At 48.2% G+C, this 14005-nt stretch overlaps 1 protein-coding gene across 1 annotated transcript in view; it reads right to left on the bottom strand.

Moving 5' to 3' along the window:
* IGSF22 (immunoglobulin superfamily member 22) overlaps window positions 1-14005 on the bottom strand; it is a 44124-nt gene that overhangs the window by 14807 nt on the left and 15312 nt on the right. Inside the window, exons 11-16 of the mRNA XM_043549829.1 lie at window positions 13132-13256; window positions 12336-12477; window positions 10504-10800; window positions 9960-10262; window positions 2048-2221; window positions 740-868 (exon numbers count right to left, since the gene is read on the bottom strand). Of these exons, the coding sequence (XP_043405764.1) occupies window positions 740-868; window positions 2048-2221; window positions 9960-10262; window positions 10504-10800; window positions 12336-12477; window positions 13132-13256 (1170 nt within the window). The remainder of the gene's footprint in view (window positions 1-739; window positions 869-2047; window positions 2222-9959; window positions 10263-10503; window positions 10801-12335; window positions 12478-13131; window positions 13257-14005) is intronic.

The following is a 14005-nucleotide window of genomic DNA, read 5'->3' as shown; positions in this document are numbered from 1 at the left end:
TTAACCTAGTGCTCTATGTAGGTGGAAGAATGATCTCCCCTCTAGTTCCACTGACTCTTACTTTTCCAGTGTTTTTCTAAACTACTTACAGCTACTGACATCCCTTCCTGCAACCATTACAGAAGCTCCCCAGTTCCCTACACAGTTTAAACTATTTATATACTGGGTACTGGGCAACCACTTGGTTTAAAAATGGATTTGGTTACGTGGCTATATGGAATGGATGTTACATTACCCAGAGATGGTACATGGGCCTGTTGGCCCATCATAACAGGTTACAGAGCCCATTTCTGATCTCACTGAGGTTCCTGGGAGTTTTGCTGTGACTTCGACGGGTGTAGGATTAGGCCCACATTTTTGCCAATGAAAAAACAGATTTGCAAACTAAGCTTTGGAAAATTTGCTCAACCATCTTTTGCTAATTCTGCAGAAGTTTCTCCTTCTTTTACCAAAGGTTCAAGGTGAGGTGTGGGGGGAGATCACCCCACAGAGCACAGTTGTGTAGTATGCTGAAGTCCATTAAACAGAAATGATTTACACTGGTATGGAACAATTGCATTATGACTTTTGGCAGAGTACAAATACCAGGAAGTGAATGAAAGCCTCCCAGTACAGAAAGCACCTAAGCACGGTAGCAACTTATCATGTTGGTCTGGGCATGCTGTCTGCATATAATATGGGTCTCGTCATGGGAAACAGCTTTAAGAAAACTAGGGAATAAGTAATAAAAGAAACATACTGATGGGGTCCTTTGCAACAACAGAGTTTGAAGCCACGCTGGGATGTCCAGGCCCTGCACGGTTCACAGCTGTAACACGGAACTCATATTCTGTATCCTCCAGCAATCCATCCACTTTGAACTTGGTATCTAAAGATGGAAATGTCACAAGTGTGTAAACAATTCATAATTTTTAGGGAAAGTCCCTTCACACATAAAAGAATTCCCAAGTGAGCATCAGAACAAATACATAAAAATCACCTTTGGCCTGAGACTTAAGCATGAGAAATTTCAGCTCAAATTTTTTTGGGGGGGAATTTTATGAATTATGATGGTCTCCGTGTATCCAGTCATGCACCTCACTTGCAGAATGGAACCACAAGGATTCCAAGGAGAACCCCTGTGGCACACACAAATGTGCCTTAAATGTATAACACAGGAAAAATGTATAATTTGCCAGTATAGTTCCTTCTACTTAATTCAGGGCCAGGGTCTGATGCCTTCACTCAGGTAGTATTTTTTCCATGAGCAGTCCCATTGTACTAATCAATTTGAGTAAGACTATCGAAATCTGGCCACCAAAGACTCATCAGATAGATCCTCCACTCAATTTGGTCAAAACCTCTGGAACCAAATATTTTGTTTTAAAATTAAACACAGCTTCCACCCTTTACAGCAATTAATTTTGGTCCTTCAATCAATCAATCGATTGCCATTGAATTAATAAGGAAATCCAAAATTTTGAATGAGATAGAAGAATCCAAGAAAGAATCATGATAATAAAAGATGACTAAGACCAAAAGTCTTGTTATTCAGATGTGGTTGACATAAGTGTTTCCAATGTGTTATATAAGCTGTGATTTACATATATCATAAATGATCACCATTACATATGGATAACAAGCTCAGTTACTTACTTAAATCAAGTTTGGTCAAAAACAGGAAGGCAGTAGGGTTAGTCAGGGAAAAATTTTCAAATGTGTATGCTTGAAAGTAGGCACCAAAATCCACATGTGGGCACATAAATAAAAATGTCCTGATTTTCAGAGGCGCCGAGTATCCAAAGCTCCAATTTGTTCTAATGTTCAGCACCTCTCAAAATCAGGCCATAGCGGTTTAGGTGCCTAAACGCAGATTTAGGTCCCAAATTTCAGGCAACCATGTTTGAAAATTTGGACTTTAGTATCTGTAGCTGGTCTTCATAAACCATGTGCTATGTCTAGACAACACTGTCCCTTTGCTTGAGTGATCAGAACGTCAGTGTCTCATCTCATGTCCTCTCTAGCTTTCATTTTGCCCTTGCACAGTGCAGGGAAATAGGTATCTGACCTTGGACTAGCTCTTTGGTAACTGGGACCCAAAGGTTGCTGCCTTTCTTCCTTCTTTCCACAATGTATCCTTGTACTGGGGAGCCGCCGTCCTGTGCTGGAGGGTTCCAGGTGATGGTGACAGCTTCCTTAGTAACATCTGTAACTTGAGGTTGAGATGCCAGTCCAGGAGGCTCTAGACAGAGTTAGATTCAGCACAGACGAATCAGAATCACCTACTGCTCCACTGCAAAACCTCTTTTGGTAAGAACAACAGATAGCAAGAGGCCAGGAAGAGTGATCTGGACCTCTAGGTTTATTCATTGCCAAAAACCCCTTTCTAAAGCTTTTGCTTTGTTATCTACTTCGCCAGCTCATTTTTGGTGATTCAGCAGCAGACAGTACTCATTAGTAAAGACCTGAAAATGTCATCGCCTTATGTTTTGTTCCTAAGATAATGCTGTACATCTCCACGGACCTAGTGGTCAAAAAGCACAGGACTGGGACCCAGGAATTCTTGAGTTTTAATCCTAGGTCTGACACTGATTTTTGTGTGGCCTTGAACAAGTTACTTACCTTCTCTGCCTCATTTCGCCGATCTATAAATTGGGGATACTAATACTTACTTACCTACCTTATAAGGGTGCCATAAAGATTAGTTAGATAACATTTTGTAAAGTATTTTGAATGTAAGAGGTGCTAGATAAAAAGATAGTTACCTTCTCCATTACTGATGTTCTTCGAGATATGTTGCGCATGTACATTCCATATTAGGTGTGTGCTCGCCACATGCACCGGTGCCAGAAGCTTTTCCCTCATCAGTATCCGTAGGGGATCGGCTCTGGTGCCCCCCGGAGTGGTGCCCACATGGCGCAGCATAAGGGGCGCTGCCAGCTCCCCCCACCCTCAGCTCCTTCTTGCCAGAAACTCTGACAGCGGGGAAGGAGGGCGGGTCATGGAATGGACATGAGCAACACATCTCAAAGAGCACCAGTTACGGAAAAGGCACCTGTCTTTTCTTCTTCGAGTGCTTGCTCATGTCCATTCCGTATTAGGTGATTCCCAAGCAGTACCCCTGGAGGTGGGTAGGAGTTCACGGACGTGTAGATTGCAACACAGCTCTGCCGAATCCAGCGTCGCCCCTGGCCTGCTGAGTGATGGCATAATGAGCCATGAACATGTGGACAGAGGATCATGTTGCGGCTCTACAGATGTCCTGGATAGGGATATGTGCCAGGATGGCTGCCGAAGATGCCTGTGGTCTCATCGAGTGGGCTCTGACAATCGGCGGCGGCGGAAGCCCTGCTAGGTAGTAACAGGTCCTTATGCACAAGGTGATCCAATTGGAAAACCTCTGTGAGGACACCAGGTGACCCTTCATCCTATCTGCTGTAACGATGAAGAGTTGAGTCGATTTTCGGAAAGGCTTGGTACACCAAGGCTCTCCAGATGTCCAGAGCATGAAGACGCCTCTCCTCACTGGTCTTGTGCGGTTTGGGACAGAACACCGGCAGGGAGATGTCCTGGTTCATATGGGAGGTGGAGACCACCTTTGGTAGGAAGGCCAGGTGGGGACGCAACTGAAACTTATCTTTGTAGAAGACCGTGTATGGAGGTTCTGAGGCCAAAGCTTTAATTTCAGAGACCCGTCTCACTGACACCACCACCACCAGGAACGCAAACTTCCATGACAGGTGGGAAAGGGAGCAGGGCCCCAGTGGTTCAATGGGTGGGCCAGTGAGCCTAGAGAGGATCAAGTTAAGATCCCACTGCGGGACAGTGGCCCATATCTGCGGGAAGAGTCTCTCAAGCCCCCTCAGGAATCTGACTGTCATGTCATGGGAAAACACTGTCTGTCCTTGGATTGGCGGATGAAAAGCAGAGATGGCCACGAGATGCACTCTAATGGAAGAGTGTACCAGGCCCTGGTTCCTCAAATGGAGCAGGTAGTCCAGGACAGCCTGTATGGAGGAACACAAGGGAGAGATGCCCCGTTCGGATGCCCGACAGGAAAACCTCGTCCACTTGTCCAGGTAAGTCAGTCTAGTTGAGGGCTTCCTACTTTCCAGGAGGACCTGCTGGATTCCTTCTGAACAGGTCCGCTCCTCCGGGTTCAGCCACGCAGCATCCACGCCAAGAGGTGGAGGGACATGAGGTTGGGGCACAGGAGCCGACCATGGTCCTGTGACAGGTGGTCCGGTTGGTTGGGCAGGGGCCAGGGAGGGGCTGCTGACAGGCTCATGAGCGTGCCAAACCAGTGCTGGCGAAGCCACACTGCAGTGATTGTGATGACCTGCGCCTCATCCCTCTTGATTTTTGCCAGGGCCCTGCTGATGAGTGGAATTGGAGGGAACGCGTACATCAGGCTCCCTGACCACGACAGGAGGAAGGCATTGGAGAAGAAGCCCTTGCTCAGACCTTGCCGAGAACAAAACCGGTGGCATTTCCTGTTCGGCCTGGTAGCAAACAGCTCCACTTGGGGAGTTCCCCACCTTTGGAAGATCATGCAGACTCCCTCTGGATGGGGCGACCACTCGTGGTGAGAGGAGAAGTCCCTGCTGAGCTGGTCCGCCAGGCCAGGAAGGTAACAGGCTTCCAGGTGGATCTCGTGGCTGATGCAGAAGTCCCATAGACGGAGTGCCTCCTGACAGAGGGTCGATGCGTGCACTGCCCCCCTTGCCTGTTGATGTGGAACATCGAGACTGTGTTGTCCATTAGGACTCGTACCACCTTGCCCGACAGATGGGGCAAGAAGACTCCACACACCAGCCAGATTGCTCGGAGCTCTTTGACGTTTATGTGCAACCGCACTTCGTTCGGGGATCACATCCCCTGAGTCTGGAGGACGCCGATATGCGCCCCCGAGCCGAGGTCCAAGGCATCTGACATCAACTCGGTAGAGTATAGAGGGTTGCTGAATGGAACCCCTTCCAGGACTGTTCTTCGGTCTGTCCACCACCGCAGCGAGGTAAGTATCACCTGGGGAATGGTAACCATCTTCTCCAGGGGGTCTCTGGACTGGGAATAGATGGTCACCAGCCATTGTTGCAGGGGCTGTGTCCGGAGCCTGGCATGGTGGACCACGTAAGTGCACGCTGCCATGTGACCCAGGAAGCGCAGACAAACTCCAGCTGTAATCAGAGGGAACGTGGAGACTTCCATGATGAGGTTCATCAATGCACGGAACCTTTCCAGCAGCAGGAATGCCCTGGCACAGGTTGAGTCAAGGATCGCTTAGATGAATTCTATTCTTTGCACCGGCACTAATGTTGACTTTTTGTCGTTCACCAGTAGGCCCAGAGAGCAGCATGTAGCTTGAAGCACCGCAACATCCCTTTGGACTTGAGACCTGGAGCTGCCCTTGACAAGCCAGTCGTCGAGGTACGGGAAGATCTGGATACCCCAGTGCCTGAGGTAAGCCACTACCACCAACATGCCCTTGGTAAACACTCTCGGTGCTGCTGCGAGGCCGAATGGAAGGACCGCAAACTGGTAGTGGTGGTGGCCGACTGTAAGCCGGAGGAAGTGTCTGTGTCCTTGAAATATCGCTATGTGGAAGCACGCATCCTTCAAGTCGAGGGTGGCATACCAGTCTCCCGGACCCAGGGAGGGGATAATAGAAGCCAGGAAAACCGTGTGAAACTTTAACTTCTTTAGATAGTTGTTGAGGTCTCACAGGTCCAGGATGGGCCGTAGACCGCCCTTGGCCTTTGGGATTAAAAAGTACTGGGAATAGAACCGCTTGTTCCTGTACTCGAGAGGAACTTCTTCCACCGCACCCAGCTGTAGCAACCCCTTTACCCCCTGTGCGAGGAGACTCTCATAAGGGGGTCCCTGAAGAGGGACGGGGAAGGTGGGTGGGAAGGGGGGGTAGAAAGGAACTGGAGGGTATAACCCTGTTCCACTGTGCTGAGGACCCATCGATCCGAACTGATAGCTGACCAGGCAGGGAGGAAGAGGGAAAGGCAGTTGGAGAACACTGGGAAAGATGGATCTGGAGAATAGTCTGGTCGGTCGCCCTTGGGTGCACCCTCAAAACGACCGTTTGGCTTCCACTTATTCCGGGTCGAGCCCGACTGGACAGAGGGTGGAGGTGGGTGGCTCGCACAGCGCTTGTAGCCCTTACTCGTTTATGGGGCTGGTCCTGCTGAGGCTGGCTCCCCTGGCCCTGCGGCTGCTGTGGTTTGAATCGCTTACATGCCATGGCTGGGATGTAGAGATCCAGGGTCTTCAGGGTGGTGCGGGAGTCCTTGAGGCCATGCAACTTGCTGTCTGTCTGCTCTGCAAATAGAGCCCAGCTATTGAAGGGCAGGTCCTGCATTGACTGTTGGGCCTCGGTGGAGAATCCAGAGAGGAGCAGCCAAGAGGCTCGCCTCATGGAGATAGTGGAAGCCATGGTGCGAGCATCAGCATCAGCAGCATTTGACGCTGCCTGGAGGGCCACCTTGGCCACAGTCGTGCCCTCATCGAGGATCCCTCACAACTCCTTCTTGGAAACTTCTGGGAGCGATCCTTCGAACTTGGCCATGGCTTGCCACATGTTGAAGTCATATCGGCCAAGGAGGGCTCGGTGGTTGGCTACTCTCAGCTGAAGGCTGGAAGACGAATAAACCTTATGTCCGAAAAGATCCAGCCTCCTGGAGTCTTTATTCTTGGGGATGGCCCCAGGTTGTCCTTGCCTCTCCTTGTGGTTAATCGCCTCGACCACAAGGGAATTGGAGGTTGGGTGGGAGTATAAGTACTCATGCCCCTTGGTTGGCACAAAGTACTTGCGTTTGGCGTTTTATAGATAGAGGCCAAGGAAGAGGGGGTCTGCCACAGGGCACCAGTGATCTTGGAAATCCCTTCATGAAGGGGAAGAGCCACCCTGGCAGGAAATGAGCAGCATAGGACATCGAACAGAGTCCGAGGTCTCTTCCAATTCCTCTGCCTGAGGCCCCAGGTTGAAAGCGACCCTCTTCAAAAGTTGCTGGGGTGCCTTGGCGTCATCCTGAGGCACTGGGTGAGGGAGCCCCGTGAGAGCCTCATCTGGCGAGGATGAGGATGATGCCGGTGTTGTGGGAACCTCCACGTCCATTGGTGGTCCAGCAGCTTGCTCCCCTGGGTCCTCCTGGACCTGTGGGGACTTACCCCCCGAAGTCTCAAGCACCGGAGGGGGATGGGATACTGAGGCCGCTGGCCTCTCCGAGGCTCCTGACACCCATCGGGCAGCCTGGGAAGGTTGGGTGAACCCCCAAGGGTTCCATGGGTACCATGGCACCAGCCACTGCGCTTGGGGCCATGGGACAGATTTCAGTGCTGATAATGTAGACAGCACCGTCAGTACGGGGGCTTGTCCCACAGTCAGGGAACCTTGCTCCGAGCCAGAGCTACCAGTGGAGCGGTCAGTACCAGGCAACCAGGATTGGTCTGAGTGATGCCTCTTGTCCGACCGGCGCCTGGTCTTGGTTGGGCTCTTGGGGACTGATGGCATGTAGCAGATCTGCGTCTGATACCTGGCGAGCCATGCGTCACGCTACTCCATCAGTACCAGGACATCAAATGGGAACGGGAGCTACTATGGGCCAGTTGCCGGGAGGATTGTCCTGAGTACGGCGACCTTCCCTTTGGAAACAGGCAATGACGGCCTGGCAATCGGTGGTCTCTGTTGTCCAATCGGTCCCTGGATAGGTCCTGGGCCCTTGAGGACAGTCGGAGCTGGTCCCAGAATTCTTGCTGGGTGGCAAGTGCCTCAGAGGGTCTGTGTCAATCTACCGGCAAAGTATGCCTCGAGTCACTCGATTGGTGCCCCCCATATGGGGACCGAAGAGGGCTCCACTGAGCCTGCCTCTGCAGTCCTGAGGCGTGGCAGCTGCGGGCGGGCCAATGCTGGTGGGACATCCTTCTCGATGGGGAACAGTACTACTGAGGTGGGGACACATGCATAGGTCCCAACGTGGGTTTTCCCTGAGACTGGGGTACCACAGGAGCCGATGAGGGCGGCTCCGGGAGCGTCAGGATCTCCTGAGCCTCTTGAAGGGCTTCAGGCATTGACAGCACCTGAAGCTGGCCGGGGCCTGCACTGCTATCCAGAGTCACAGGCAAAGCATGGGGTGGGCTGCACCGCTCGACTTGAGCTGGAGCCCGACTTCCCGAGGGGGATGTTGAGCTGCCCGACACAGGTCTTGGCTCTCCTCCTGACCTTTCCTTTCCCTCGCAGGAGGTAGGAGATCTTCCCCGCACAGTCTTTTTCGGCTTCTTGACTGGAACCATGGAGTGAGACTGGTGCCAGCTCGTGGACTGCACCAGGGGAGCACTGCGCATGGAGGCCATGGTGCTCAGTGCGGAGTCGGACCGCTGCTTTGGTGCCGGAGTGAGTGCCAACTCCATTAGGCATGCTTTTAGACAGATATCGCACTCCTTTTTCATCCTAGGTTTGAAGGACTTACAGATATGGCACTTGTCACTTATGTGCCCTTCGCCTAAGCACCTTAGGCAGCTGGTATGTGAATCGCTGATGGGCATAGGCCGTCTGCAGCGATCACAGGGCTTAAAGCCTGGGGACCGGGGCATGCCCTGACCCCCGGCTGGGTCCCCTCTGGGACTAACGAAGAGTTCAAGAACTACTAAGGGCAACTAAGAAACTACTAACTATATATAACTATTTTACAGGATTTCAGAATTTGCAAGAACAGAGAACGGAACAGCGCTACCCAAAGCAATGGATATTCCAGCACTGTCACTGGCGGCAAGAAGGAACTGAGGGTGGGGGAAACTGGTGGCGCCCCTTATACCACGTCATGCGGGTGCCACTCCAGAGGGCACCAGAGCCGGTCCCCTGTGGATACTGCTGAGGGAAAAACTTCAGGCACCGGAGCACACACACCTAATATGGAATGGACATGAGCAAGCACTCAAAGAATAGCCAGGGTTGGAAGTTCCACCAGAGAACTGGTCAGTTAACGTTTTTTTTAAAATGTGGAAAATAATTTTTAATGACATTTTCCATGGAAAATTTCAAATTTTCAGTGAAAAATAAAAAATGGAAATTTTTCATTCAAAAAGTGAAATATTTGTATTCTGAAGTACTGCCACAGTGCCTATTGGAAGCTGTAGTTCCAGCACCTCAGGCTCTCATTCTCTTATGTTGGCTGAGCTTCCTGATTGGACTATATCTCCCAGGATGCACCAAGACTGTGAATGATAGCAAGTCAGGTGGGTGTGGTGCATTATGGGAAGTGTAGTTAGACTAAGGATCCTGGTCCATAGAAGAGAACGGGAGCATGAAATGCCTACATTACAAATCTCATGAGACACTCTGAAAGCATTTCAGAATTGAAATATTTCAGTTATTGGCTAAAAAATTATTTTGTTTTTGGGCATTCATTTTTTTAATTTACATTTTGCATAGAAAGTAGACACTTTAAAAAAATAGTTTAGTCCCTTCCCTCCTACCCCCCATTTTTGTCAAAAAATTGATTTGATGAAAAAATTTCAAATTTTAAGCAGCCCTACCATACACAACTATGCCCTTGTATAAAAAAAACTAACAACATTGAATAGCAAATGGTGCAAAATCTCCCCCCGCCTTATTTTTGTTTTGGGTCTCTCTCAGCTCTAAGAGGTTGATCTAAGACAACACAAATAAGGCAAGTATTCTGTTAAGTTTGTGTAACCCACATTTGGTGAGTGTGGGTCTTAGTGGCTAGTCCATAGGAGCAATTTTTTAATACCCTACTGCTTGCCGTCAAAGGACATTGTCCCTGGTTCAAACCAACTGTCAGACCAAGTGAGGGATGGTTACAAAGGGCCTGCCCTTCTTGGAGCTTTCAACTCTGAAGTGCAGAAAGTCAAAGAAGAGACAATGTCCTCTTGGGGGTGGGGAGGTGGGGGAGGGAAGGAGCAAAAATAAAGCCACATTAAAAATGGCAGCTCTGGAATGCTCAGGTGCTTACCAATAGGTTCCCCAGCAAAGATTTCTTCTGTCTCCAGTGGATCACTCAGACCTTCTGCATTGACAGCAATGATTCTGAACTGATAGGCTTTACCTTCCTCTACCTTATCAGTGGCAAATGTGGTATGTTTGCTGTCAGTTTCCCCAATTTTAATCCAGGACTTTTTCCCAGCCATCTTCTTTTCAATGATGAAGTGGGTCACTTGCTTTCCTCCATTGTCTCTGGGTGCTTTCCATTTCATTTTAATGCATTTTCCCGTACGCTCTAGCAATTCCACTTTACCCTGTGGTGGTTTTGGTTTGTCTGCAACATTGGGAGATAAACAGTGAGTGGATGGCCATTATTTAGAAGGCTATCTCCGCATCTGATGTAAATCGGTGTTAGAGTTACATGGATTTACACCAGCTGATCTTCTGAGTCACATTCTGTCCCCCATGCAGGGATTTCTGAGGTTTGGACCCACAGTGGCCTCAGACTGCACCTTTACAACTCTACATGTCTACAGAACCAGTGAATTGCTATAAATGATTTGTTCAGGACCTACCAACAACGTTGAGAAACATATTAGCAATAGCTGAACCACAATCATTTTTCAGCTTCAGCATAATGTTTCCGCTGTCTTCTCTCACACAGTTTTTTATTGTGAGCATTGCATAATCACTGGCTTTTTCCATCACAACCTTCTCCTCCTCTGTCACCTCAATACCGTCCTTGAACCAGGTGACTTTTGGCAGTGGCTTTCCCTTGAATGGGACCTTGATGTATGCTGTATGCCCGGCCTTCACAGTCACTGGGTGTGCCGCTAAAACCTCCAGCACAGATGGGTCAATGACAGGAACATCTTGGAAAAAAAATGGAAAAAAGACACATGAATAACTGCAGCCACAAAGGTACTCTGGTGCTTTTAATGCATTAGTGAGTTCCCCTGCCACGGTGGCATTGTTCAGGGCCTTAACTCCTTCACCCTCAAATTTCTTTAATGGTAGAATCCCTGATTTTATGAAGGTCCTGAGGGGCTCCCAGTATATTCACTACCTTTGGATTCAGATATTCCGGTTTTCCCAATTACCGTACAGAGACCTGTCTGGCTTGCCCAAGACTGTCCAGCTCAGCAGAAGAGGAGACAAGGGGCCTCAAGGGAGAATCAGTCTCAAGAAGTTCCTGAGTTCCAGAGGACTGAAGGTTAAATCCTGTGGTGATTCTAAGCTCTGCAAGGCACAAGGCTAAATCCCTGTGATGCTCCTGACCAAGGGCCAAATTCTACTGAGTACTATGAAATTATGTATCCATTAAGTACACACATAATTGCTTCAGCAATTGCAAACAATGAGTAATTATTCATGGAGTGATGTCAGATTGGAAGGAGGTCTCAAATGGGGTTCCATAGGGATCCTACATCTTGGTAGGGGATTAGACTAGATAATCCTGGCAGTCCCTTCTAACCCTATGGTTCTATGATTCTATAAAACCAGTGAGACTACTTGCAGAGTAAGGTACTACGGGAATAGAAAAGTATTGTGCACTATGAATAATGTTGCAGAATACGGCTGCCACTAGAGCTGGCTCGAAAACAGTATTTTCTGCCAATTTTTTTATAAAAAAGATTTCATAATTTTAAACATATTTTGCTGAAATTGTCCTGTTTGTCAATGAAAAACTGATCTCCCCTCCGACAGCGAAACAATTTCTGTTTTCATTTTTTGTGCATACAACCAGAACTTCTAGAAACCATTTTTTTTCCATGAAAAATTTCATTTATAAAAGGCCACTTTTTGTCAAAAAAATCCTTTTTTGAACAAAAGAAGTCATGATCTACAGCCCCAACCAAATTGCTCAGTGTAGGTTTTTAAGTAAACAGAGTTCAGTTACATTTTTTTCAATCTGGAATGTTCATATGTTAGTAACTAGTTTGTGCTACACTCTGCCCGATGTCTCAGTAACAATCACCAGTCTGAGCCCTATTCATTTAAATGACAGAGGCAGGCTGACTGCTATGTTAAAAGTGAAGGGAGTCTGAAGAGCTCATTTAGCGCCATCTGCCTGCCAAGAGTTAGGCAAAAAAAATATTTTCCTGCTAGAAGATTTTTCTTGTTGTTCCTACAGGAGTAATACTCAACAGATGGTTCAGGCCACATTTTTTCAAATTGCGATGCTTAAAGATAGGCTCCTAAATCTAGCCACTTAAAATGATTTTCTGATTTACTCCCATTAAAGCGTGAGCAAATGGACTTTTGTGTGTCAAGAAATGGGGTTTTGCACACACAAGTGGATGAGACTGCAAATGTCACAGGCCCCAGGAAGGAGGCCTGTTAGAAATTTGATCCGACATGTGCAAATGATTGATTCGTGAGTAGTGTTAAGGAAAGGAGGTAGTACCTGCAATGGCTATGGTGGCCTCACTTTCTGCCCCCTTGGCTCTGAACGTGTACTTCCCTTCATGTTCCTCTCCCATTTTGTCAATGATCAATTTGTGGACAGCTCCCTGCTTGACTATCTGGATTCCTGTCATATCCGTGATCTGAAAGGAAGATTAAGGCAGCTTACAAAAGACCTAATCAGAGATTCTTGACTATAAGGGCCTGATTAGAACAAGGAACAAAGAGTCAGGAATCCTGGCTGGTATGCTTGTAAAATGCTTTGTGATTCTTGGCTGAAAAGAGTGTCAGTGTCGGGTGTTATGTATTCACTGTGAGGATCTGAATGATCAGTGCTTCTCACTGGGGGAGCCACTCTGCACATGAAATCTGATTGGGGCAGCACCTTGGTGTCCAGTGGATATATTGCCAAATTTGCTGATGACCTGGGGTGGGGAGGGAGTGGGACCTGCTGACCCCGTGGGGAAGGATGTGATTCCGGGAGAGAGAGGGACAGGCTGAGAAGGTTGGTTAGAAGGTGTGGGAAGGGAGTGATCCAATGACTTTTGGGGTAATTGGCAGAGGAAGATAGATGACAAACAAAGAAAGGGTGGGTGCCAAGCTAAGGGGATTCAAAACATAAAGAAGAGAGAGGTTCCATTTGAGTTGGGAAGACTTAGACGAGTTTGTCCATCCTTATTCTAGGTTCCTTTCCAAGTTATCAACACTGGGCCGATACGCGCAGTCCTTACTCAGGCAAAAATTCCACTAAGTTTTTCCAGCCCTTCATTTTTCTAATTACAACATAAACTCTTTACCTCTTTGCCATCCTTCAGCCAAACTCCCTCTACCTTCTCATCATTGAGGACAACGCAGAGCTCTGCTGGGTTCCCAGTTGGAGCCTGAACATCAGACATGCCGCTCTTGACTGTAGCAAATCTCTCTGAAAAAAATCCCAGGGAGAGTAAGGAATAAGTGAATAAGGACAGTGAGTAAAAACAACTTCGACTCACCAAGCGCTTCTGCACCAAAGCACAGAATTAGCAAGGGATAAACCTCATACCATAAAGGTGTTTGGTTCAGTTGTGATAAACAACTAGACACTTACTAGGATCACACACTGGCTCCTGTCTCTAATTGATAAGTTCAATTTTATGATGGGAAAAGGGAGCAGAGAAACCCACTGGCAGAGACATCTGCCAACAAGGAGGACAGGTGAATGTGTTAATATATCACAGCTGAGAGATGGGGACAACTGGAAGGGGCTGATATGCCAATAGCGATTGTACGGTCAAGCTTCCCAAGAAATGGGGGAAAGAATGTCTCTCTAAGAAATCTCTCCTCAGTGCGCAAAGGCCATTGGGGGTAAATTCATTGCTTCTGACCTGCCCCCTCTGGAAAATAGGAAGGAGGTGGTCTTTTTAAAGGGATGGGTTTTAAATCAAGTTTTAAAAAGGCCAGAGGAGTTGAAAGCTCATCAGGACACCTGTTCATGTGAAATCTCTCCCCCCCCCCCGCCCCCAATTTTCTGTCTGAAGAAGTAGGAGAAGCTAAAATATACCCTTGACCTTCCTCCTAGCCAGGAGGATGGAATACACAGCCAGCCCTGCATATGCTGTTTATGTCATTCTAACAAGTGGCCTGTAGATGGCACTCATAAATCAGTCTTTGTGTTGGCCTCTTCCCTCCCTT

The sequence above is a fragment of the Chelonia mydas genome, chromosome 6 (assembly GCF_015237465.2).
Source record: "Chelonia mydas isolate rCheMyd1 chromosome 6, rCheMyd1.pri.v2, whole genome shotgun sequence".
NCBI classification, from domain to species: Eukaryota; Metazoa; Chordata; order Testudines; family Cheloniidae; genus Chelonia; species Chelonia mydas.
This window is presented reverse-complemented; position numbering and strand designations above follow the sequence as displayed.